At 43.5% G+C, this 27,971-nt stretch overlaps 1 protein-coding gene across 2 annotated transcripts in view; it reads right to left on the bottom strand.

Annotated features, from left to right (window-relative positions):
• LOC127577733 (acyl-CoA (8-3)-desaturase-like) overlaps window positions 1-27,971 on the bottom strand; it is a 60,059-nt gene that overhangs the window by 23,517 nt on the left and 8,571 nt on the right. Inside the window, exons 1-6 of one of the 2 annotated variants that reach the window (XM_052029240.1) lie at window positions 16,268-16,612; window positions 8,640-8,750; window positions 6,872-7,069; window positions 6,307-6,408; window positions 4,350-4,478; window positions 779-839 (exon numbers count right to left, since the gene is read on the bottom strand). In XM_052029240.1, coding sequence (XP_051885200.1) covers window positions 779-839; window positions 4,350-4,478; window positions 6,307-6,408; window positions 6,872-7,069; window positions 8,640-8,750; window positions 16,268-16,450 — 784 coding nt within the window. In that variant the 5' untranslated portion in view covers window positions 16,451-16,612. Of the gene's footprint in view, window positions 1-778; window positions 840-4,349; window positions 4,479-6,306; window positions 6,409-6,871; window positions 7,070-8,639; window positions 8,751-16,267; window positions 16,613-27,971 lie in introns of those variants that run through there. The other variant, XM_052029241.1, reaches the window with a different exon arrangement.

The following is a 27,971-nucleotide window of genomic DNA, read 5'->3' as shown; positions in this document are numbered from 1 at the left end:
ACCATAAGACATAGGAGTAAAATTAGGCCATTCGGCCCAACAAATCTGCCCCACCATTCGATCATGGCTGATTTATTGTTCGCTCTCAACCTGATTCTCCTGCTTTTTCCCTACAACCTTTGACACCCTTACTAATCAAGAACCTATCAACCTCTGCTTTAAATATACCCAATGACTTGGCCTCCACAGTCATCTGTGGCAATGAATTCCACATATTCACCTCCCTCTGGTTAAAGAAATTCCTTCTCATCTCAATTCTAAAGAGACATCCTTTATTCTGAGGCTGTGCCCTCTGGTCCTAGACTCTCCCACCACTGGAAACATCCTCTCTACATCCACTCTAGCCAGGCCTTTTAATATTCAGTAGGTTTCAATGAGATCCCCCCCCTCATCCTTCTAAACTCCATTGAGTACAGGCCCAGAGCCATCAAACATGCCTCATACATTAACCCTTTCATCCCCAGGATCATTCTTGTAAACCTCCTCTGGATCCTCTCCAATGCCAGCATACTGTATGTGATATAATTGTTTACAAGTTCAACGGAAAATTCAGCAGAACTTGAGAGTGGATAGAAACTGGAAGTTGTTACAAGGAGTTGTTGAGACAAATGGCATAGATGGATGTAAGGAGAAGCTAAACACAAGAGAGAGAAATGAAGAGGTGTGGAAGGTGAGCATAAACTCTTGGTACAGTCCAGTTAGCTTGAATATTTTATTTATGTGCTATACATTTTATGTAAGTGCAACGATATGGTGACAAAATGTTGTCAGGACTTACTCAGGAAGAAATACTTGTGCTGGTATTGGTATGGCATATACTTCTTCTTCTGCTTTCCCACCTAGGTTAGAGAGTACAAAAGTTTATGCATATTTGTGAAAATAACTGCATGACTTGCAGAGTGCACTTTATAGATTAATACTGAGTGCAGTGTTTTGAGCAATTGGAGTCCATGTTGAAAACCTGGAAGCAGAAGTATATGTATCCCAGTTTTAATCCCATTGATTTTAAATGCCGTGGATCCTTTACATTAGCGTACCCCAATTCCTAATTTGTGAAAATCAAAAAAAAAATGCAGATGCTGGAAATCTGAAATAAAACCAGAAAATGCTGGAATCACTCAGCAGGTCAGGCAGCATCTCTGGAAAGAGAAACAAAGGTAACATTTCAGGTCCAAGACTCTTCCAGAAACTTTAGAGTTCCTCTTTCCACAGATCCTGCCTGACCTGTGGAGTATTTCCAGCATTTTTTGTTTTCATTCCTAATTTGTGGAGCTGTCACTCAATACTTCATCAAGTCCATCCTTCTTTGTTTAATCTGTTTTCCCATCCAGCTCTTTCATGAGCTCTCTTTACCTCAATGGGAGCATACATAATCCTTGGATCCACCAACCATGGTCTTTAACTGACCTTACTTTATCTTTTGCTTTGCAAAGGATTTCCAAACTAATAACTTTTTCATTTGTTGTTAGAATGTGGACATCACTGGCAAAACTGACACTTATTATCTATCTTTATTTGCTTGAGAAAGTGGTGGCCTTCTTGAACCTCTGCAATCTGTTTAAGGAAGCAAATCCCACGTTGCTTTTAGGTAGTAAGTACCAAGGTTATAGCAGAGCAATGATGTAAAAATGAGAGTCTATTTCCAAGCGAGGATCAATGTGTAACTAGGGAGGAAAATGTGGGAGGTAATGGTACATCAATGCACCAGCTGTCCTTGTCTTTCTAAGTAGTGGAAGTAGCATGTTTAGGAGGTGTTATCAAAAGCTTTTACTGGCAGTTGATGCACTATTACGACTGCTGCTGAATACTCACATACTGTATATGTAAGCACAGCTATCTATGATATGACTTTGATCTTGAAGTGCTAGGTATAACTTGTCTATCCGTTCTGTTCCCACCCCCAATCCCCCCCACCGCACTCCCCCACCCCGGCCACCCCTGTCCCTGGCAAGGTACAGGAAGATAAACACCGCATACAATGACAACATAGACACAAAAGAGCAGAATATACCTGTATTTCCACTTTTTTTTAATACCAAAATAATAGTCCTGAAATTTGTTCCACCACGTAGGAATATCAGGCCCATTTGTAGCCCTAAACCCATAGCCAATAAGTTTTTAAAAGGTTCTGTTGACCAGTCCTCATGTTAACCCAGCCCTCCTGGCACCTCTGCTCCTGGCCACTATCCATGCCACTCCACCTAGGTACTTTTCCACTTCACAAGATCACAAGACAAGGGAGCAGAAGTAGGCCATTCAGCCCATCGAGTCTGCTCCAAAGAAAAGGAAAAAAGAAAAAGAAATGAGAAATTGGGGGGGGCAAAAAAAACAACCTAACCCCAATTTCCAGCCTTATCCCCATATCCCTTGATACCCCGACTATTTAGATATCTATCTATCTCTTCCTTAAACACCTCCAATGATCTGGCCTCCACTGCTGTACGTGGCAAGGAATTCCACAAATTCACCACCCTCTGGCTAAAGAAATTTCTCCTCATCTCTGTTTTAAACCTGTACCCTCTAATTCTAAGACTGTGCCCTCTGGTCCTGGACTCACCCACCAAGGGAAACAGCTTGACCACATCTACTCTGTCCAGTCCTTTCAACATTTTATATGTCTCTATGAGGTCCCCTCTCATTCTCCTGTACTCCAGTGAGTACAGTCCAAGAGCCGACAAACGCTCATCATACGTAAGCCCTTTCATTCTGGGAATCATCCTCGTAAATCTCCTCTGAAACCTCTCCAACATCAGCACATCTTTCCTAAGATAGGAGGCCCAAAACTGTGCACAGTATTCCAAATGAGGCCTCACTAGTGCCCCGTAGAGCCTCATCAACACTTCCTTACTTTTATACACTATACCTCTCGAAATGAATGCCAACACAGCATTCGCTTTCTTTACCACCGATCCGACCTGGTGGTTAACCTTTAAGGTATCCTGCACGAGTACCCCCGAGTCCCTTTGTACTTCTGTACTTTGAATTTTGTCTCCTTCTAGATAATAATCTGCCCATTTCTTTCTGTTTCCAAAGTGTACAACTGGACATTTCTCAACATTGAATCTCATCTGCCATTTCCTTGCCCATTCTCCTAAACTATCTAAGTATCTCTGCAACCTTCCTGTCTCCTCAATACTCTCTACTCCTCCACCTATCTTGGTGTCATCCGCAAACTTAGCCACAAAACCATTTACTCCATCATCCAAATCATTAATGTATAAGGTAAAAAGAAGCGGCCCCAACACCGACCCCTGTGGGACACCACTGGTAACTGGTAGCCAACCAGAACAAGATCCTTTTATTCCCACCCTTTGCTTCCTGCCAACCAGCCAATGCTCCACCCATTCTGTTATCCTACCTGTAATTCCATGACCTCTCATCTTATTAATCAGTCTCTTATGCAACACCTTGTCGAAGGCCTTTTGAAAGTCTAAATACACAATATCTACCGCCTCTCCCTTATCCACCCTACCTGTGATTTCTTCAAAAAAACTCCAATAGGTTGGTCAGGCAGGATCTTCCCTTCACAAAACCATGTTGGCTTGGACCTATCTTGCCTTGCACCTCTAGGTATTCCATAACCTCATCCTTGAAGATTGATTCCAATAACTTTGCCACAACTGACGTCAGACTAATAGGTCTGTAATTTCCTTTATGCTGCCTCCCACCTTTCTTATACAGCGGAACTACATTTGCGACCCTCCAGTCCTCCGGAATTATGCCGGAGTCTATCAATTCCTGGAAAATTACCACAAATGCCTCCGCTATCTCTAAAGCCACCTCCTTCGGAACCCGGGGATGCACCTCATCCGGTCCGGGAGACTTATCAGTCTTTAGCCCATTTATTTTTCCTAGCACCTTCTCTCTAGTAGTCTTAACTGAACTCAGTTCCATTCCGTGAGACCCCTGACTAACTGGTATATTGCTGATGTCCTCCACAGTGAAGACCGATGCAAAATACTCATTTAGTTCTTCTGCCGTCTCTTTATCATCCATTATAATCTCTCCCACACCGTTATCGATTGGTCCTATATCAACCCATGTCTGTCTTTTACTCCTTATATATTTAAAAAAACTCTTAGTATCCTTTTGATATACTTAGTATACTTCATCATCATTTGTGTTTCTGTTGGCACCTTAGCTGACATCCTGGACAACAATCTTCTCCCTTTCAAATCCCGTCCACCCCATGCATTGTTCATAAAAACTAGGATCCCATATCAGCTGCACTAACTAGTGTTCCCAGTTATTTAGCTGTATCCTAGCTACTCCCGCCGTCTCTGAAAGTCCTGGTGGCAGAACCAGCACAAGAGAAAATAAAATGACCAAGATATCCATGCACTACTTACTTCAACTGGAAGCTTCTTCCCCAAGACAAAGAAGATGGGGTGCATGTTAATGTCAGGGTCCTTGCGGTAGCAGTTGGGTTTGGCATGGTGCTGAAAGTGGAGGTGGTTCCACCAGCTTGCTGGAGCACCCTGTATAAGAGAAGAAAGAGTAATTGTTGGGCTGTCTGTTATGGAACAATATCTAACTCCTCCCATTGCCAATACCTGCCCACCAACCACCCTCTACACCCAACACCCATACATCAAACAGTCTACAAAGCTCTCAAAAGACAGCGACACAAGAGAGACTGCAGATGCTGGAAATATGGAGCAACACACAGAATGCTAGAGGAACTCAGTAGGTCAGGCAGCATCTATGGAGGGAAATGAACAGTCAACATTTCGGGCCGCGACCCTTCATCAGGACTAGAAAGGTCCTGAAGGGTCTCAGCCCAAAACATCGACTGTTCATTTCCCTTCATAGATGCTCTCAACAAACAGCCACTGGCTGAATAAATTTATTTCCCCTTGAGTGTAATATACAAGGGATATAACTTGCAAGAAACAAACTGCTGGAGGAACTCAGCAGGCCAATGTTTCAGGTTGAGACCCTGCATCAAGCCAGTTTGTTTTTTTGCTCCTGATTCCAGCATCTGCAGTCTCTTGTGTCTCCATATCTTATCACTAGCCTGAGAATCAGTGAAATGGACCAACTTCTTTCTCCTGATGGTGTTAACCAACACGCAGGACAATTACTAAGATACGCAAGCATCGGCAGTGAGGTTCAGCACACTATTTGATCTCAGGGACATTGCAGCTAGACCAGGTGCCCTCCTTATTGAACATCTCCAGCAGGTATTTCTGGATTGACTCTGGGGTCAATACAATATTGCTACAATAGACATGCTGAGGTTACAGCAAAATAATCTGTATACGTAGTGACCTACCTTCGGGTGACCAATAATAAATTTGTGGACAAAATAGTTCCACTTGGATGTGCTGAACACTGAGAGGTGTCCAAAGTCATGCTGCAGAGTAACTTTTTCTGCTCACCCTATTAGGGGCATTGTAGCCAAACACAGTGCTGTTACCTAGGTACATGCACATCACAGATGATTCAAGCTGTTGGGTCATTTAAGTCCCACAAGAGAGCATGCACAGACCAACTTATGAAGAATTCTGATTGAGTTGATGTGTAGTTACAGAAACACTATAGGGTTACGTGCAGTCTGAGGAATTCTAACGTAAACTACAAGGGAGAGTTAATATAAGCCAGTGCACAGCAGCGGGAGGTAGCAATAGTGAGAAATATGCAGCAAGTCAAAAGCAAGTGTACACACCAAAGTAGAGAAACCCAAGGCAAGTTATGAAGAGGACTTGCAAATATTCAGAGAGAGACAGGGTACAAAAGACCTAGAAGAGACAGAGAGCAACAAAGAGATAGGCACAAAGAGAGTTGAATATATTTGATGGAGAAGGTGGCACAAGAGCAATGAGAATACAAGCACAGCAAGCAGAAGAGAGAAAGATAATAAAGTTGGCATTGAGGAAACACATATAACGGAGTAGGGATTTTGTGCATGATCCCTACTTCGTTACAACAGCCCAGCAACAGGTGACACAGCAGTTAGTGTTGCTACCTCACAGCTTCAGGGACTGCATTCAATCCTGACTTCAAGTGCTGTCTGTGTGGAGTTTGCACATTCTCCCTGTGACTGTGTGATTTTCCACCACGTGCTCTGGAGTCCTCCCACATTCCAGTCATGCTGACAGGTTAATTGGCTACTGTAAGTGGTCCCTTGGTGTAGACAGGTGGCAAGGAGTCCAAGGAAGTTGAAGGACATGTGAAGTTGCAGGGCTGCAGGGAAATGAGGAGGAGGAATGGGACTGATGAGATTGCTCTATTGGGAGCCAACATGCACCTGATGGGCTGAATCGCCTTTGAAATGAAGTGACCTCCACTCGCAGTGTGACCCACCTTCAGATGACCAATAATAAACTTGTGGACAAGATGGTTCCACTTGGACTTGCTGAAGACAGAGAGATGTCCAAAGTCATGCTGCAGCCAACCACTCTGTGCCTGCAAACAAACCACAGGAGGGTTTTACAGTTAGGTACCAAACACACTGAACAGACGATCACAATTCTCATCATCCAGTTTACCTTGGCTAGTCAGAGTCATACTGGTATATAATTAATAAGGCATTTCAACAATGCAGAGAAGCTAAAAGTTCTCGCATTGTTGTCCAGATTCCTGAATCTGCTAGTTAAAACAACCCTATGTTATAGGACAAAATACATCTTGTATTCAGAAACCACTAGTCTTCTGGTTCAAAGGAATAAAATGCAGTTTATGGTTGTCCATTCAGTAATTGAGATCAACATGAACCATGGTTGTGAGAGCTCTATAAATATTAAATTATATGGATGGGTCAGATGAGTAACATATTCTATTTCAAGCAATCCATACTCCAGCTAATTTGCCACGTCGATGCATGCAGGAAGAATTCATCTAACTGTGCAACTTCTAAGTGCAAACCCACCTGCACAGTGCTCAGAAGGACTGAGCTGATCAGAAAGGGGAAGAGGGAGGCACCAAAATACCAAAGGGTGAGCCAGGCTGCAGCTTCAAGGAGCAGAATGTGAGCCAGGAGTCCAGCGAAGAACAGCTTACTTGGCCGAAGGAGGTCTGTCCTTTCCACAATGGTGCGCAACTCCCTGAAATCTTCTGTCACCTCTTTCTGAAAGGAAGGTGCAAAAGGTGATGACAATCAAAAAATAAACTGGAAATCTAAAATAAAAACTGAAAGTGCTGGAAAAACTCAACAGGCCAGGCAACACCTGTGGAAAGAGAAACGGAATTAATATTTCAGACTGTTCATCATGACTCATCAGAAAAAGGGAATGGTCAGCTTAGAAAAAAGTTGTTATTCAACAATGTCGATGGAATCTCACCTTAAGGGATGATCGTCCATCATGAATATTGTTGAGCTTTTTTTAATAAGTGTATGACAAAAAATTCTTTCCCCAATGTTCAGAAGCAGATGTATGTTCCCATTGCAGAGCACAATACTGTAACTGGCCCAGGCATTCACAGCCATGTCAACAGCTGCCTACATACAAGATGGACCCCTAGAATTTGGCCAGCATCTGTAAAGATGAGTTCATTGTTAAGTTCACAGCAGGCCAATGAATGTTTTATCCAAGAGCCCACTCTGCAAAATTCAGAGGCGTGCAAGTCCCAAGGCTACACGAGGAGCACTGAAGAAAATAAGGTAAATCCAGAGCTGAGCCTTGGTTGGGTTTGGCAGAATAGGGGGTTGGTGCCAATTATTAAATGGAGGGGTCCGAGTAAGCATTGGTGGATGACTGTTGTCAGAGTGGGAGTAAGCTTCTGGTCATTGGTGAGGAGTGGAAAGGGTGGGAGGGATTGGTAGTCATGGGATGGTCAGAAGAAAATGGGTCAGGTCAGCAAGTTGTCTGAGAGGCTGGGTTGATTAATAGGTCAGAGATGGCGGTTGGGCAAAGGACGTGACCATTAGGTGGGGGCATGCAAGAGCTGGAATAAATTCTGTAAAGGGATTACATCCAAGGCAGGTTCCAGCTTTGGAGTTTCCTTTTAACAATGAACAAGAAGGGTGTGAAGCCCCGATTCTGCATGAATGTCACTTCAAGACCATCAACCCCCACCCAACTACCTACAAGTGCTGCAGGTAGACCAAGAAGTACATGCATGAATGAAAATCATTTTAGCAATTTATGGGCATGCATTGCATCAGTGAATGCCACTGTGCATGTCTGGGCTCCTGCATGTGTTAGTACTTCACACCCATGGAGGATCCATTGCAAAATCATGGATTGTTTTTGATTCATGCACTTAATCCCTGATTTTCAATTACATTTTTTCACTGAAACACATTCGCACCAGCAATCAGAATTAGGTTTATTACCACTGACTTAAATATCATGAAGTTTGATGTGACAGCAGTACAGTGCAAAGACATAAAATTACTATAAATTACGAAATAAATAAATAGTGCAAAAAAAGGAATAACAAAGTAATGTCCATGGGTTCATGGACCACTCAGAAATCTGATGGCTGAGGGGAAGAAGCTGTTTCTAAATTGTTGAGTGTGGGTCTTCAGGCCCCTGTACCTCCTCCCTGATGGTAACAATCAAAACCATGGTACTTTTACAGTTTCATTGGAGATGTAATGAAGGCAGCCAATTTGCACAAGCTCCTACACATAGTAATGTGATAATTGTGGACTAGGATCCATTTGCAGAACATTGACTGGAGAAAGTACTCACACTTTTCCATGATTCTATACTGGGCTGGTCAGGTGCAAGCTCTCCAATCAACAGCGAGTTAAGATACTTGTTCACCAGTGTCTTATCAACATGAAAGGCAGTAAATGGGTCCTAAAAGGAAGAGACTGACTGTTATTGTGAGTAATATGACGTTATTTATACAGACAATGTGGTATAGTTAGCAAAATGGTATTTTAAATTTATCACAGGCTTTTTTTGTAAATAGAGAAACCCACTTCTGATCTTACAGAACTGTACCCACGGTGAAAAAAAAGAGCAGCTGAAGATGAGGTTGAAGTTACTTAATTCTAAACTGGAGTTCATAACTCTTAAAACCACAGGAGGCAGAGACAATGGAAAGAGCAAGGCAATCGAGGGAGAACGTCAGATAAGGTAAAATGAATGTTGGTTCAACTCTGCAATGATTTATGAGAGTGTGCAGGATCAGACATGTAAAACCCACGCAATATTAAAGAATGGTTGGAGAACAATTATTATATCAGTGGGATAAAGTATCTGAAAACTCCTGATTAGAAAGAAAATGTTTGAAGTGGAGAAGTGAGATTGTGATCGCCTGCACACTGAGAAGGCTTCCCTTTGAACTTGTCTGTAGGTTGGAGGATGGGAAGTGGCAGAGGTGGATTGTACAAGTTGGTAGTTGTCGTTCTATGGTCTGGGTTGCCACTCACAGCAATGTTTTAGAGCAGGGTGTGCCCTTTAATTATTTTATCAGAATTAGAGAGAATTTATTGGGTGGGTCCATGAGGTGTTCCAGTAAATGACATAGGCAATGAAACCACACAAATGTGAATACTTCAAAAGGTTAGAATAAAACAGATTATCTAGTTTAATTTGAAGGACTGAGTTGATACCTTTTGCTTAGGTAACACCTGTGGTAATTTATTTACACTTCAACTTGTAAACTGATTGTTGAGATCCTAGTGAAAAGTAAAATCTGTCACCACATTTCTGCTATTTCAATGATAATAAATTCTCACTCTGTTCTTTGGCGTAATTTGTAAATTTGGAAGGATGCTTTTCAAAAATGGTTTGCAGACCACAAATAGTTTTTTTTAATTAGTCTGCAAGGGATTGTGAGGATCAGGTGAGAGCTGGCCCAAGGAACAAACTGGGGACTTTGGCCCAAATCAAGAGACAGCACACCCTGGACAGAAACCGGATGATGGTGTTAGATCAGCCTATTCAAGAGCCCAAATAATGTCATTCTTAACAACAAAGAGAAGGGTAGTGACTGAATTTGCCCCAGTTTTACAATATGTAGAGTGACTCTGTATAGTTGATCATTGGATCAGGTTGATTTAACTGGGATTTAAAGTCATAGAGTTGTACAACACAGAAACAGGCCCTTCGGCCCACCACGGCCATGCTGATTTTTTTGTCCATCACCATTAATTCCATTTGCCTGCATTAGGTCCTTATCCTTCTATGCCTTGTCTATTTATGTGCCTGAGTAAACGTCTCTTAAATGTAGTGATTTTATCGGACTCCACCAGGCAACATCCTGGAGAATCTCCTCTGCACTCTCTCCAGTGCAATCACATCCTTCCTATAGTGTGGCAACCAGAACTGCACACAATACTCCAAGCGAGGTCTGACCTGTGTTTTGTAAAGTTCCAATGTAACCTTCCAACTCTTACATTCTATATCCCGATCTATGAATGCAAGCACGCCATATACTTTCTTCATCACGCTATCTACCTGCGTTGCCACTTTCAGGGAATAATGGACTTGAACCCCAAGGTTCCACTATTCATCAACATTCCTTAGCACCCTAGCACATACTATGTATGTCCAACCCCTATTAAACAATTGGCTTTAATGTCTCCAGCTTTTGATTATGAGCAAATTGAAACCAGGGAGCTGCTTATCATAAATCTGTGCTATTACCTTATCTATAGATTACTGTTTGGGTTGGTCTCAACCAACTGCAGTAAACACAGTGGACTCAGGAAATTATAATGAAAAGTCATCACCATGGCAACACTGAGAATTAGAGACAATGACATTCAGGAACAATTGAGAAATTCACTAATAAATCAGTTAATAGTTAAATGCACACAGATCCCATGACTAGGTCAAACAGATTTGATCCATTGACAAGTTTGAGAAGGGGTGGGGGAAGAGAGCGAGAGAACTCTGTAGTTTGATTTTAAATGAGTGAATAATTTTAAATTTAAAATGTTTTAAAATTTTAAATAAGTGAACAATTTAGTAGCTTAATTGATGCATATTAATCATTTGCTTAATAAGCTAGATGTTTAGCACAGAACTTTTAAAATGAGCGCAGTTAAGAGGCTCCTCAAACAGCTGCAGTGGGTGGAAACTCAACATCCTCATTATTTCAGTAACCCATTTTGTGGGTGGAACTGGCTTACAGCAAAATTGCTTTTACATAGAAAGTTGATTTGCACTTGACATAATATAAGCTCAAGTTTCTGCATACTTTTGCATTGTTTTAGCGAATTTTATCTGGATTCTGCTAAAACTGGTGCTTTAGCCAAAGGAACCATAGCCTTTATGTAGGGCATGGGCCTTACTCATGTGAGGAAGTCTACACAATTGCAGAACATGAGAACTTATTGTCTGTTTAGAAGAAATGAATATTAAATATTAAAAATGCATGAAAGGAAAACAATGCAGCATTTGAATTTCTGCCCTCTTATTGATTAGGATTACCTGTGTTTGCTAGTTTTTGTGGAATTGAACAGTAACCTCTGTGGTAACCACTCTGATTAGCAATTATGAATTATTATGGTCATCACGATCCCTCCATGAGTTAATTCATTCTCCTTGTTGATCAGCAAACTCTGACTTTTAATCAATTGTCTCTAGAATTGTCATCAGAAATCTTTAGTGATTTCTGGTTATTATTAATTACTGTACTTGCTAATCTGCATCTTTCATTTCATTGGTAATTAATTGTCCATTGTGTCTGACCACTGTTAAGTAACCACTCTAATTGATAGTAACCTCTAATTACCGATCACTAATCTTTTGACTATTTCTCTATAATCATGGTAATCATTATTCTCACACTGATTATTGGTAATCTGAGCGTTGACCACCAAATTCCACGATTATTTGTGAAGAACCAATCAGAAATAATTAGTCGTTGATCTAAATTATTGACTAGTAATTTCTACAACTGTTTGTATTTTGGAATATGAATCTGTTAATAATCAGCAATCTTTTTTTATGTTATTGTAATCTAATTATTGATCGATATTATCTTTTTCTGATTGTTGAATACAATCTCCCTAATAATTGTACCAACTGGCTCTATTGATCAATTAAGAGATAGCGAGCAGGATGAAACATAACAAGGGAGAAAGAAATAGATCAGCAGATAATGTGAGAGAGAATGAAACCAAAAATCAAAAAATTCAGTGGCAAGTATAAAAGCAAACAAAAAGAGACTAGATTGGCAACTATCATGAAGTAGAATTAAAATGTTATTTATTAGTAAAGAATGAGTATTTTGCATGTGTTTTTAATCAAGGAAGAAGAATCTGCCACATTCTTGGTTAACAGGGAGGTAGGTGAGATGCAAGATGGGCTAAAAATTTATCGAGCATGTAGTATAAAAGGAAGTCACATTACAACTGTACCAGACCAGTGGCGAAAACACACTTGGAAGACTGTCCAACAAGATTGATACACTTGCATTGAAACCAGTTCAAGGAAAGTTCACTACATTAATCTGAGGATGATGGAGTTACTGTATAAAGAATGGTTAATCTGGTTGGTCTATACTCACTGGAGTTTAGAAGAATGAGAGGTGATCTTATTAAAACGTAACATGTGAATAGGCTTGACAGCATAGATATTGACAGGATAGATTTTGAGAAGATGTTTTTCCCTTGTGGGGAGTCTAGAACTATGGGACCTATTTTCAGAATAAGGGTTCACCCACCCATTAAGACAGATAGGTGAAATTTCTTCTCTGAGGCTTGTAAATCATTAGAGTTCCCTACATCACAGTTCTGGAGGCTGAGTTGTTAAGTAGATGGATTTTTGATCTATAGGTAGCTGAAGGTTATGGGAAACAAGAGCTGAGATAATATCAGCAATGATCTTATTGAACAGACGATCAGGCTTGATGTGTGAAATAGTCTACTCCTGTATGCTATTTCTTATTTTCAGTCACCAGGTCTGGTCAGGATGCATCCAAGGTTGTTGAGGGACATAAGAGTTGAAATTGAAGAGACTTTTGGACAAAGGGATGGTGCCAGATTGCAAATGTTACATGTTTGTTCAAACCGATATAAAGATAGACGCAGGTACCACATTTTAACCTTGAAGGTTCAATGATGCCTGAAACAAAAATCTGGAACAAAATGAATAGTAAATGAAAAACACATAAAAAGCTGCAGACACTGGAAATCCAAAATAAAAACAGAAAATGCTGGAAATACTCAGCAGATCAGGCAGCATCTGTGGAAAGAGAAACAGTCAATGTTTTGGGTCTGCAACTTTTCATCAGAACTGGGAAAGAGAGAGACACATGTTAGTTTTCAGTGGCAAAGAAGATGGGAAGGGATGTGTAGAACAAAGGGAATATCTGTGATATGAAAATGAATAGTCAGTTTGGTCCATTAAGTCTATACTCGATTTCACAGCATTTTCATCAGTCTTATTCCCCACCTCCGCCCCTGCTTCCCCCCCCCCCTTAAATCCCTGTATTCTCTCTCAAATACCTATCAAAATCCTCCTGATTCTTGTACTTTCCAACCACACTAGGGATAATCAACAGTAGCCTTTTAACCTACCAGCACATCTTTGGGAGGTGGAAGGAAACCGGAGCAGCCGGGAGAAACCCATCTGATCACACCGAAAACATGCAAAATCCACACAGACAGCACCCATGATCTGGACTGAACAGCAGCACCATTGACTACTGCACCACTGTATCACCCAAAAAGATCGGCAATTTTGCTCTGATAAGTACCTGCAATTGCCCACATCTCTCACAATATTAATCAATCAGCAACGTTTTTCCCTCAAATTAGTGATTAGTTATTTCTTCTGCATTATTGGCCTATAATATATACATGTGATATGCTATAAGCAGAAAACTGGGTTGATATTCTAAGTGAGGAAAAATATTAGTGGAGCAGTAGTTTTGAAACAGACAATTCCTGGTGATGTTAGAACATAAGCTGAACACAAAAGCAATCCAGAATAATGCCTGAACCTGTTACAGCTGCATTATTTTAAAAAATGTATTAATTAAATAATCGTTATCAATAACCTGCAGGCCATTCAAATCTGTCAATGAGATCTGGCTGATTTAAAGAGACAGACACTACACAAAGATGAAGCAGAAGTTGAACCTACATGTGCAGCCTCAGAGACTATTGCAAAAAGTGCAGACATGAACTCAATGCATCAAAGACCATGTTGTCATGCTCCTGTCTTAATAATGCCAATGCTTCATGAGAACTCAGTATCATCTTGGCAAAATATCCAGAACAGGAGTCAAATCAATCATATCTGGAAACAACTCTATATTTACCCGCTCACTTAAAAGGATCACTTTATCATAGGGGTTCAGCAGAACAAGTATAGAACTGGCCTCTTAAAAATAAAATGGGCATAATTTTAAGTGGTGATTTGCAAAGGTGCACAGTTGACCACTATCTTCCTTAATGGAAAAAAAATGGCAGACTGAACATAGTCAAGCTGTTCACTATAATAAAGCCCTTTGTGTTTTTTCAAACTACTGAACAATTAACTTTTATTCATTTGCAGGATGACAACATTTATGGTCGCTCCCCAATTACCTCTGAAGATGGTGGTGAGCTGGTTATTGGAACATTGAAATCCATCTGGTCTAGGTACTTCCACAGTGCTATTGGGTCAGGGTGTCCCAGGATTTTGTCTGGGTTACAACAAAATATTGGCAATATATTTCCATAGTGCAATTTACTGGTAATCTGGTAGGACATGGCGTTCCCATGTGCCAACTGCCTTTGTCCTTTTTGATGGTAAAGGACACAGGTTTAGGAGGTGCTGTTGAAAAAACATTGGCCATTTGCTTCAGTCTATTTTGTAGATGGGACATACGATGGCCGTGTGTAACAGTGGTGGAGGGAATGAATGTTTAGTGTGGTGGATGGAGGGCCAATGACTCAAGCTGCTTTGCATATCCATATTTCCTTACAACTGCCATTTTGGCCCATGATATCCCTGCCGGTTTACAGAGCAATCCCATTCTCTACTAATTTCCCTGCAACCTATTCTCCCTGCATTCCCATCAACCCACCCAGGATTCTACCAGTCATCTACACATTAGGGAATTTACAGTGGCCAATTAAGCTAACAATCGACACACCTTTGGAAAGTGGGAGAAAACTGCAGCACCCAGAGGAAACCCATGTGGCTACAGGGAGAATGTGCAAATTCCACTCAGACAGCACTGGAGGTTAGGAATGAACCCAGATCACTGGAGTGTAGATGCATTGTTGTCGAGGTAAGGTGACTACAAGTTAGAAGTGAAAGCTTAGTGATCATCAATAAAGAGTCATTAATGTCAATAATCAGAAAGGTGAGGGATTATAATAATTAGGGAGAAATTACAAAGATAATTATAACTGAAAATCGTGGTGATCATTGAGTGCAACAGTGGTGCAGTAAAATTTGGGGTAATGATCAAAACAATAAGCAATGTCAACATTTGGGGTTTCAGTAGAAATCGTGAATGTTATGGGCATTGGTTAGCTTTATAAGTTTCACCCAACCAATTTCACCAGCTGCTTCATTCATGGCTTTCCCTCGATTATATCAGAGTGGGGAATTTTGCTATCTGTATAGCGTTCAATTCCATTCCCAATACCAGAAAATGAAGAGGCACACACTTATACACTACAAGGCATGGAAGGATAAGTAGCATTCAAATGACACAAATGTCAGCAATTGTCATCTCCAACAAAAGAATCCAACCACCTGCCTGTGCTGTTGACAACATTAACATGAACAAGTTTCCCAACATCAACATAGAGTGATAGTGTCATAGAGAGATACAGCATGGAAACATGTCCTTCAGCCCAAAGGTTCCATGCTGACCATTAAACACCCATTTACCACACTTCCACCTTAATCAACTCCCTGCAGATTCTACAACTATCTACAGACTAGAGACTATTAACCTATTTCATCAGCCCATCCTATCAACTGTGAAGCTGAAATCGTTCCAGATATTCATCTGGGAATGTTAATCATCAGATCCGTTCAATCAACAATGTGATGATAACAATGTGATTATTGATTTCTGTAGTTATTTCCCTGGAAGTCCATATTTGACCTTACTCGAATTATCAGACACTAACATTTGAAATATTCCGCAAGGTGGAGGACTTCCTACGTGATCTCCAATGGCAAATCAATTCCGCTGTCACCACTTTATTGTTAAACCTGGAACACACACAATATCTTGTGATAACACCGATTACAAAAGTTAACCTGCTTACAAATTCAGCATAGCCCAAACTGTTACAACACTGCCGTCGCTGATCAGCGGTGAGGGACCTTTTTGTTCTCCCTCATGACGGAGCAACACCAACTCAGGATTTCCCCAGAAATGAGACGGCTGGAAGTGCCACTCCTACCGTCGCGTCCTGCCCTGCGTAGTGCCCGATCACTCGGGCGCCTCCGGGATGCCTTTTGCTGAACTCGCTGATATCATAGACCTTCCTGTTGATCACCAGCCAGCGGTCGGTGCGGGTGCAGTGCTTCTGCACTTCGTCCCAGCTAAAGAATCGGTGCCGACCACACTCTGCACTCGAGCCCATCACTCGGAGCCCGGACACAGGCTTACTCCACCCGGACTGCCCCTCACTCCCAGCCCTCGCTTCGCGCTCTTCGCCTCATCTCCTAGCTTCCTACTTGAATTTTCTATTCTTCCATCCACCCTCTTGTTCTTCCCAATTTCAGGACCACATCCAGTGTGAGACGGCGAGATACCGCCCCTGAAACCCTAAGATAGTTTCTATTGGATGGTTTCTCCATCACGCCGCCACTTTCCACGGTGATTAGTCAATGGGACCGTCAATCATGCAGTCAATCGTGGATTTCCGATTGGCGGATATCTCACGGAATAAAATCCACGGATTATTGGTTGATGAATTCTGCAAATCCTAATTTCTATTGGTTTGTTGTAACATCAACTCCTCTCACGCGGTTTAGGGCTTGTCTTTCATTGGCGGCTGTGTGGACATCAGATCTCCTCAACGCGCCGGAGGATGAATGAAGTGGGCCGTTTCGCTGGTGTTTGATGTTGGGCGAAATTACTAATTTTAGTATCAGGGTGAATCATTTGAACCGGATTTGGCACATTTAGTCAGGTTGCAGGGAAACGGGGAAAGGAAGAACGGCGCGAAGGAAAGCACGCTGACGCTTCAGACCGTGTTTCAAGCCTCATTGTACACAAAAGAGATGAGAAGGAGAGATGCTGAGGTCTGGTTGTAGGCCTTTCACTGTCTCTGCAGAATAATCACAAAGCAATCGTTCGCAAAACGTGGCAAAATGCTTAATCTAGAATTAATTAGTCTGAAGGAGAATAGTTTATGCACCCAAACACGCCAGCCATCTTGTCCCAAACCCCTGACAGAGATGGGGTCGTTGATGCCAGATTTGGAAACTGGAAAAGCTGAAAATCGCCCTAATCGAAAGCAATCGACTGAACAACAGCTTGATTATAAGCCAGTGTGAAAACTATCGGTTACGTGAACTTTGTAGCTGAAAAGGAAAAGGCAAGATTTGATATAAATATAAAATGTTAGAAATACAAAGAAAATCGCGGGAAAAATACGCATTTGGCACGTTAGATGTGTATCCTTAAACAGACCAAAGACTGAAAAAGGACATTGAGAAGAAGCAGTTATACCAATCACAGGGAAGATTAATAGTTAAATGATATATTTATAAGGAAAAAATGCGTAAGTAAATTATGTAGAAATAAAAAAAGTGCTGAAATAATGAAGGCTGGAAAAACAAGTCCATGAACAAATGAAAAAGTGATCAGTGAAAGGGCAACGCTAGTTCAAAACAAGATGAAAAACACTATGATGCTGGAGGAACTCAGCAGGCCAGGCAGCATCTGTGGAAAAAAGCAGGCGGTCAACGATTCAGGTCAGGACCCTTCTTCAGGTTCTTCCAGGCCTGCTTTTCTCCACGGATACTGCCTGGCCTGCTGAGTTCCTCCAGCATCATCATGTTTTTCATCTAGATTCCAGCATCTGCAGTCCTTTTTTTCTCCAGTTCAAAACAAGAATAGATTTGAAATTGGGCAGAAAATAAAAGTAAATCAGTTACAAGAAAAATATGCCCAGATGTCAACACTACCAGGACTAGATTAAGTAGATCCAATGGCAAGGAGGACAGGAACCAGAGTCACAGCCTCAGGATATGAGGTACACCATTTGGAATTCAGATCAGGAGAAATTTCTTCACCCTGAGGGTGGTGAACTTGTTGAATTGTCTACCACGGAAGACAGTGAAGGTCAAACCATTAAATATATTCAAGCGAGAGGTAGATAATATAAATGTTAATGGAATCAAGAGATGTGGTGAGAAGATGGGATCAGGATAGTGAAGTACATGATCAGACGTGATCATGTTGTTGAAAGGTGGAGCAGACCCGATGGGCTGAATGGTCTATCCCACTACTTTCTATGTTTAATCTTTAGGGGGTCCCCACCTCAAATGCCAGCCTGCTCTAAAGACTGACAGACTCTCTCCACTCTGCTAGAAGGTGGAGGCTGTAGCCAAGATCTGGTGGCTAAAGTCCCTGTTAAGAAGTTTAAGGTGGTATTCTTAAATTAATGCTGCCACTATATTTTCCCATTCAGTCCAATAAAATGTTGGCAAATCTCATGTTCTCTCCAAAGGACCAATCCTATATTCCCATTCTACAAAGCACCCCTTCCAAACTTTGGCACTTATATCTTTAATTTCCATCTCCAGAGGAATGCTTAGACAGGTACTGCCAGTAGTCTATTCAAGTGTGACAATAATCACTATCAAGCCCAATTCTGCCCTTACCCAACCCCCTCCCCCCCCCCCCCCCCCCCCCCAATAAGAATCAGGAACAAGATCACTGACTACTTCCCCTTTCCCTACCTAACTCAGGGGCACTCAGTCAAATTGTAATGTCTGCATTGTCATCTCGTCACTGATCAACCCATTCAGTTTGAACCTGTAACCTGACACTCTTTGTTTTCTATGGCTCAGCTACGCTGCTAGCCTTTATCGGCTTTGAATTGTATTATGAACTTAAATGTAAGGATATGATGAATGTGCGTCCAACCTCTTATTTTCTATCCTTCTTTATTTCTCTTTCAGAGAGGCAACTTTAAAATGGAATGTTTAGGTGGAAGTTTATTTTTAATTCCATCTTTAATTGGTAACATAATGATACCTGATTGGCATATGCTTAAAATACCATCATCTAAAACTATATTTTATTGAATTCCAAATCCAAAAATTATAGTAAATGTGTTCTTTTACTGGCTCCAGTTTGGGCTTGTTCTCTGCCTGGAACGAGAATACAATTAATTAGTGCCATTATAATAATAATTATGTGTCTTGGGCAGTTTATAAAGCAAAGACATAGGAGTGGGAATGAGAAACAGACGAAGAGAGTGTTGATATATAATGGCGGAGTAGAAATTATCAGACTCTGAATATGAAAACCTGAGTTGGAGCCTGGAATCAGAATCAGGTCTTATCATCATTGCCTTATATGACGTGAAACTTGTTGTTCTGCGGCAGCAATACAAGTGCAAAGAAATAAAATTACTGTGGCGACCCACCTTCCACGCAGGCGAACCGGCTCCGAAAACAGCGTGCGCGTCGGCAGAGGGGCCAGCCACAAAATGGCGCTGGGCTGCCTTCTCCACCAGCGAGGGGAGAAAGCCCGTGCGCGGGAAGAGGTTCTAGTGGCGCACCTCTGATGTCATCGCTGCCCGGAGAGGGCGGGAACTTAACTGTTTAAAAGCCAGCACGGCGAGTTTCGCAATAAACCAGTCTCAGGTGCAACCTACCAACTGCATGTTGTTATTTCTAGCTCAGTGCGTAGCCCATCGCTACATTGGTGACCCCAACAGTCCAAACGGCATTTGGACCGAAGATGATCGACTCTTCATCCGTTCACGCAGTTTCACTAAAACTGCCACCCTTCTGGACGCTGTGACCACGCTTGTGGTTTGACCAAGCAGAGGCCCAGTTCCAGATTTGGCAGATATCTTCTGATTCCACACGTTACTATTACGTGGTGAGCTCCCTTGACCAGGAGACAGCCGCCCAGGTTGAGGATTTCATACAGTCGCCCCCGGAGGAAGGCAAATATGCAGCATTCAAAGCACTGCTCATAAGGACCTTCAGCCTCTCATGGCGGGAGCAAGGTGCACGCTTGCTGCACCTCGACGGTTTGCGAGACAGGCCGCCGTCAGCATTAATGAACGAGATGCTGGCCCTGGCTGACAGACACAAGGCCTGTCTCATGATCGAGCAGGCATTCCTAGAGCAACTGCCCGAGGACATACATCTGCTACTGGCCGACGCAGATTTCAGTGACCCTCGGAAGGTGGTGGCCCGGGCAGACGTGCTGTGGAAAGCCAAGAAGGAAAGTGGGGCGTCTGTCGGACACATGCCCAACGGCAGGACAGACCAGGCCCGGCAACGGAGCACACACAACCCAGAGGCAGGAGTGAGGAGGCCAATGAACAGTGGTGTTTCTACCACCAGTGGTGGGGCACAGAAGCCCGCCAGTGTCGTCCGCCCTGCGAGTTCCTGGGAAACGGCAGCTGGCCACCAGGACAGCCTCTTATATGTCTGGGACAAACAGTCGAGACACCGCTTCTTGGTCGACACCAGAGCGTAAATCAACGTCTTACCCCCTACAGGGTACGACACCCGCAACAGGGAGCCAGGCCCCACCCTGAAGGCCGCAAACGGTAGCACGATACGAACCTACGGCATCTGCACAGTGCAGTTGCAGTTTGGCACCAGCTGGTTCACATGGGACTTCACACTAGCCGCCGTGACCCAACACTCCTGGGGGCGGACTTCTTGTGAGCTCACAGCCTACTGGTCGACTTGCACGGGAAAAGGCTGGTCCATGCCAAGACTTCCCAGACGTTCTCCTTGGGCGAAGCCAAGTTGCCGGCCCCACACCTGGACTCCATCATGCTGTTGGACAACGAATTCACCAGAATCCTGGCGGACCTCCCATCGGTTCTGGCACCGCAGTTTACGGCAGCCATCCCCAGACATGGAATATAGCACCACATTCTGACCAAGGGACCACCACTCCACGCCCGTGCTCGACAGCTTCCCCCGGACAAGCTCCGCCTGGTGAAGGAGGAGTTCAAGAGGATGGAGGAATTGGGGATCATACGGAGGTCAGACAGCCCATGGGCCTCCCCCCTGCACATGGTGCCCAAAGCAGCTGGGGGCTGGAAACCATGCAGCGACTACCGTTGACTGAACTAGGCTACAACCCCAGACCGCTACCCCGTGCCGCACATACACTACTTCGCAGCAAACCTGCACGGGGCAAGCGTCTTTTGAAAAGTGGACCTCGTCCAGGGCTACCATCAAATCCCGGTACACCTTGAAGACATCCTCAAGACAGCACTCATTACCCCGTTCGGCCTGTTCGAGTTCCTCCGAATGCCGTTCGGCCTGAAGAATGCCGCACAGACATTCCAGCGGCTAATGGATGCGTGGGACACAACCTGGACTTCGCATTCATCTATTTGGACGACATCCTCATAGCCAGCAGAAATCGTCAGGAGCATCTGTCCCACCTCCGCCAGCTCTGCTCCTGCCTGAGTGATTTTGGCCTCACGATCAACCTGGCCAAATGCCAGTTCGGACTCGACACCATCGACTTCCTGGGCCACAGGATTACCAAAGAGGGGGCAACACCCCTGCCCGCCAAGGTAGACGCGATCTGCCACTTTGCCATGCCCAACACAATCAAAGGCTTGCAGGAGTTCGTAGGTATGGTCAACTTCTACTGCCGTTTCCTCCCTTTAGCAGCCCGTGTCATGTGCCCTTTGTTCACCCTGATGTTGGGTAAAGGCAAGGATATTATTTGGGACAAAGAGGCCGCGGCCGCTTTCGTTCAAGCCAAGGAAGCTTTGGCAGATGCTGTGATGCTGGTGCACCCCAGAACGGACGTTCCAACCGCCCTTACAGTGGACGCATCCAACACGGCAGTCAGTGGAGTGCTGGAGCAACTCATGGAGGGGCGCTGGCAACCCCTGACATTCTTCAGCAGGCACCTGCGGCAACCTGAACTCAAGTACAGCGTTTTCGACCTGGAGCTGTTGGTGCTATATCTGGCAATCCGACATTTCGGGTACTTCTTAGAGGGCAGGCCTTTCACTGCGTTCACAGACCACAAACCGTTGACCTTCACATTCACGAAGGTGTCTGATCCCTGGTCGGCCCGCCAGCAGCGACATCTGTCCTACATCTCTGAGTACATCCAGCATGTCTCGGGAAAGGACAATGTCGTGGCGGATGCACTCTCCAGGCCAGCTATCCAGGCCCTGTCCCAGGGGGTGGACTATGTAGCACTGGCGGAGGCGCAGCAGGCAGACGACGAGTTGCCCAGCTACAGGACTGCAGTCTCAGGTTTGCAGCTGCAATACTTCCTGGTAGGCACAGGTGGGAGGACCCTCCTATGCGATGTGGCTACCAGCCAACCTCGCCCCATCGTTCCGGCAGCCTAGCGGCGGTGAGTTTTCAACTCCATACACGGCTTGGTGCACCCATCTATCAGGACAACAGTCCGGATGGTCTCCAGCAGGTTCATGTGGCATGGCCTTCGCAAACAGGTCAGTGAATGGGCCAAAATGTGCGCGCAGTGTCAAGCAGCCAAGGTGCAGCGGCACACCAAAGCCCCGCCGCAGCAGTTCGAACCCACCCGCCGGAGGTTCAACCACATTCATGTGGATATCGTGGGGCCCCTGCCAGTGTCGCAAGGAGCACGGTACCTCCTAACTATGGTAGACCGGTTCACGATATGGCCGGAGGTGGCCCCTCTCACTGACACCACCGCCGATTCCTACCCCTGAGCGCTGATTGCAACCTGGGTAGCACGCTTCGGGGTACCGGCCCACATTACCTCCGACAGAGACGCCCAGTTCACCTCCAGCCTGTGGTCAGCAGTGGCCAGCCTGTTGGGAGCACGGTTACACCACACAACTGCCTACCACCCACAGTCGAATGGACTAGTGGAACGTTTCCACCCTCACTTGAAGTCGGCTCTCGTGGCCCGCCTGAAAGGTCCTGACTGGGTGGATGAGCTTCCCTGGGTCCTGCTTGGAATCCGCACAGCACCCAAAGAGGATCTGCACACCTCGTCAGCCGAGCTGGTGTATGGTGCACCCCTGGTCGTCCCAGGAGAGTTCATACCAGCCCCAAGAGGGCAGGAGGAGGAACCCGCGGCAGTCCTGCACAGACTATGCGTGAGGCTTGGCAACCTAGCCCCTGTACCAACTTCACGGCACAGACAGATCCCGACCTGCGTACCCAATGACCTGCAGAACCGTAAGTTTGTATTTGTATGGAGGGGTGCACACCGGACACCGCTACAGCGGCCGTTCAAGGGGCTGTTCAAGGTGCTCGGGAACAACGGGTCCACGTTCGTTCTAGACGTTGGGGGGCAAGAGGAGGTTTTCACAGTGGACCGGCTCAAACCGGCCCATGGGGACTTGGCGCAGCCAGCTGAGGTTCAGGCCCCACAGTGCAGAGGCAGACCGCCCAAACAGCGACTGATCCAGTCTGTGGACTTCGGGGGGTGTATCCCCGGTTCTGGGGTGGGGGGGGGTGGTTATGTGGTGACCCACCTTCCACACAGGTGAACTGGCTCCGAAAATGGCGCACGCGTCGGCAGAGAGGCCATGCACAAAATGGCGCTGGGCCTTCTTCAACAGTGAGGGGAGAAAGCCCGTGCGCGGGAAGAGGTTCTAGTGGCACACCTCTGACGTCATCGCCGCCCGGAGAGGGCGGGAACTTAACTGTTTAAAAGCCAGCACGGCGAGGTTCGCAATAAACCAGTCTCAAGTGCAACGTACCAACTGCGTCGTTATTTCTAGCTCAGTGCGTAGCCCATTGCTACATTAGAAAATATATAAATAGTGCAAAAAAAAAAGGAATAATGAGGTAGTGTTCATGGGTCATGGACCTTTCAGAAATCTGATGACAGAGGGGAAGAAGCTGTGCCTGAATTGTGGGGTGGGATTTACTGTTTGTGACAGCAGTACATTGGTATTTCATATAATTGTATGCAATTTTGTTCTTTGTTGCAATGATAATATTAACATTAAAAAATAAACCTGAAACACCAAGCAGAATTTTTATAGAAATCTATTATGAACATCTGCCAGTGTTACAAACAGTGACTTCTAGAACTATTAGAATTTTTTTTACCATACTACTGACAGTATTTAAAAGCATTTGTAGATAAAATATAAAAGCTTAGTTTATTTGTTTCAGCTGCAAGCTCCAGTCTATTAACTGTCTAGTCTTGTATCCAAGGGGACACTCAGACCGACATATCCAGACCACATACCCAACAATTCTACTGTACCATTTCCTCTTCCTTCACACTGAGATACAGCATCTGTCAGAAGATAAAATGTACATAATACTCTGCACAATAGCAAACCATGGATTCCATTCTTACATAAGAACACCATGTTCTCACTTGTTCAACTGCCTGGGGGATGTCCTGTCAGTATGCAGAGTATCTTAACAGTTTTCTCTCCAGATTTTCACAATGTGACGGAGACTTACTGCTTTTTCTATTGCCCTTCCCTTGTTCTGCATTTTATCAAGGATTCCTCCCGAACGTTGCACTTTTAGTGCAGACTTTATCAAAGGTTTTCTAGATTTCCAAGCCTAATTGCTTTGGAATTTTTAAAACCCATTGGTGTCACTGAAAAATGTCCAGGAGGTTGATAAAGCAAAATCTCTTCTGTCACTTACATCCATTTCTAAAATTCTGTTGGCTTTTATTTTTTTTATCTAATTCTTAAGTTTGATCATGGGAATTGATACCATAATTTTATAGTTTATATACTTTTTATTCTAAAACACCCTTTCCTAAATCACCCACAAAAAATGGCAAGAGAATTCTGCCAATATATGAGAGAAATATTTTGCAAAAAATTAATGTGATTAATGTTTCTATTACAAAATTCTCAACTGCTTGATTCACCCTTCCTCTGTCTTCAGAGATACGTTACATTTTAGCACTTTGTATAAATTCTCAAACTCAATTTCTGCCCGATTTTTCATTTTACGAACACTGACAGTTACATTTTAAACAATGTTTCTGTTTTCAGTTACATGATGTGATCCACCCAAAGAGTAACATTTTAATGCAATAAATTACTGACTATCTTCTGGAGGTATATGAGGCTGCACATTTTAATTAAAGTATGTAGTGCTTCCTCCCACCATGCCCCTCCCCCCGCTGTCCAAACTTAGGCTGACTCCATTGGTTGAAGTACTGAAACATACTGCATTTTATGTTAGACTACATGATACTGAAATTAATTCTGGATTCTTCAGTTCAAATATCAAACATGTAAAAGCATGTAAAGCAAGTAGAAGAAATGAAAAAATGTTTAAAAAAAATAACTGTTTCTCTTTCCATAGATGCCACCTGACCTGCTGAATGTTTCCAGCATTTTCTGGTTTTACTTCATATTTCCAGCACCAGCAATTTATTTGATTTTTATGTACAAGTGAAAAAGGTAAATTATTATTATGGTGGGAGACTTGATAGTGTAACCTTTGAGTAAATCGGAGTAAATTATTGGGGACTTGATAGAGGACTTTAAGATTAGAAAGAGTTAAGAGTGATTGATTATCCTCATTGGTTGATAATGTGGTAACAGTGATACCGATTTAGATTAAAGCAAAAAGAATTAAACGGAACATAGCAATTAGAAATTGGACTTAAGCATCAGAGGCTGTTGTTGTAGCATCAAAATTTTGTTTTATAAACTCATAAGTTGCTTGAAGAGATGAATATTATAGAATATGGAGCATTCACAGAAGTGGAGATACACCAGTTCAAAACTGCATAGTTTAGTTCTATTCTGTATCATTTTATGGAAAAAGTCTGTTTTTACAGCTGTCAAAAGTTCTGTCGTGAACCTGACTGAGATCGCTGCTTGCCATCAGCACCCATTATTATAGGCTGGAGACTTCTCTATCCAAGCCATGACCTTTTACTCTTATGACCTAGCTTTTCTCCCCCTTATGTTACTAAGACCAGTCCCTCCCTGATCTTTTTCTCCTTTTTAGCTCCAAAGGTGGTATCCCATATTGTTCCTCCTCCGTACACATCCTCTGTTTGGAACAAAGAATTTTGTTTTTCGTCTCTTATTAGAGTCATAGAGATGTATAGCATAGAAATAGGCCCTTTGTCCCACCATATCTATGCTGACCATCCTACCTATCTGTTACTAATACCACTTGTCTGCATTAATTCTGTATTCCTCTAAGCCTTGCTCATTCAAGTACCTGTCCAGATGCCTCTTAAGTGTTGTTACTGTTTCTGCCTCCACCACCTCCTCTGGCAGCTCATTCCAGATACCAATTACTCTTTGTGTAAAAAATTTACCCCACAGATCTCAGTTAAACCTCCTCCATCTCACCAGGGAGCTGGGAAACATACTCTTGCTATCTACCCTATCCATGCCTCTTATGATTTTATATACCTCTATCATGTCACCTCTTGGCTTCCTTTGCTCCAGGGAAGACAGCCCCAGCCAATCCAATCTCTCCTTGTAACTCTGCCCTCCAATTCAGGCAACATCCTTTTGAATCTTTTCTGCATCCTCTCCAGCTAAATCACACCTTTCCTATAGTGTGGTGACCAGAGCTGCACACAGTGCTCCAAGTGTGGCCTAATCAATATTTTGTACAACTGTAACATGACATCCCAAATCTTGTACTCAGTGCCATGACCAGTGAAGGCAAGCATGGCATATGCCTTCTTCACCACCCAGTCCACCTTTGTTGCACTCTCAGTGAAATACATATGTTCCCCAAGGTCTCTCTGTTCAAAACACTCCCCAAGCCCTTGCCATTCAGTCTGTATGTCCTGGCCTAGTTTAACTTCCCAAAATGCATCACTTTGTACTTGTCCAAGTTAAATTCCATCTGCCACTCCTTTAGCCACTTTCCCAGTTGATCCATATCCTGTTATAACCTTAGTCGATTTTTTTCACTGTCAAGAACACCACCAAGTTACTAATCATGCCACCTACATTTTCACCCAAATCATTAATACATACGACAAACAACAGAGGACCCAGCACTGATCTCTGCAGCACACCGCTGCTCACAGTCATCCAGTCTAACAACAACCCTCCACTATCATCCTCTGCCTCCTACCACAGACAATTTTGTATCTAATTGGCTAGCTTGTCTTGGACCAGCCTACCATGCAGACCTAGTCAAAGTTCTCACTCAAGTCCATGTAGCCATCATCTACAGCCCTTTCCTTCAATAACTTTCCCACCACTAATGTAAGGTTCACTAGCCTATACTTCCCTGGTTTATCCCTGCTGCCCTTTTTAGATAAAAACACAATATTAGCTATCCTCTAGTCTTCTGGCACCTCACCTGTGGTTAACAAAAATACAAAGATCTCTGCCAAGGCTCCACTTAATCTCCTCCCTTGCTTTCCATAGATCATAGGATACACCCAGACAAACCTCAGAGATTTATCCACATTTTTGCATTTCAAGACCCCTAACACCTTTTCCTTTGTGATGTTGATATGCTCCAGGTTCTCACTGTTCCTTTTCCTGAACTCACAAACTTCCATGTCCTTCTCCATGGTAAATACTAACGAGAAGTAGTCACTTATGACTTTGCCCATTTCCTGTTTCTCCACACATAGAATACCACACTGACACTTAAGAGGATCTACTCTCACCTTAGCTCCCCTTTAATTCTTAATATGTTTATGGAATCTTTTAGGATTCTCCTTTATCCTATCTGCCAGCGATATTTCATAACCTTTTTTTGCGCTCCTAATTTCCTTCTTAATTGTACTCCTACATCCCTTATACACCTCAAGGTACTTGCTTGATCCCAGCTGCCTATACTTAACATATGTCTCCTTTCTCCTGACTAGACCGCCAGTATCCCTCATCATCCAAGGTTCTCCAACCTTGCCAGCCTAGCCCTTCATTCTACCAGGAACAGACTGCCCCTGAACTCTTCCTGTCTCAATTTTAAAACCATCCAACTTGCCAGACATCCCTTCACCTG

This window comes from Pristis pectinata, chromosome 14 (genome assembly GCF_009764475.1).
Source record: "Pristis pectinata isolate sPriPec2 chromosome 14, sPriPec2.1.pri, whole genome shotgun sequence".
NCBI lineage: Eukaryota > Metazoa > Chordata > Chondrichthyes > Rhinopristiformes > Pristidae > Pristis > Pristis pectinata.
This window is presented reverse-complemented; position numbering and strand designations above follow the sequence as displayed.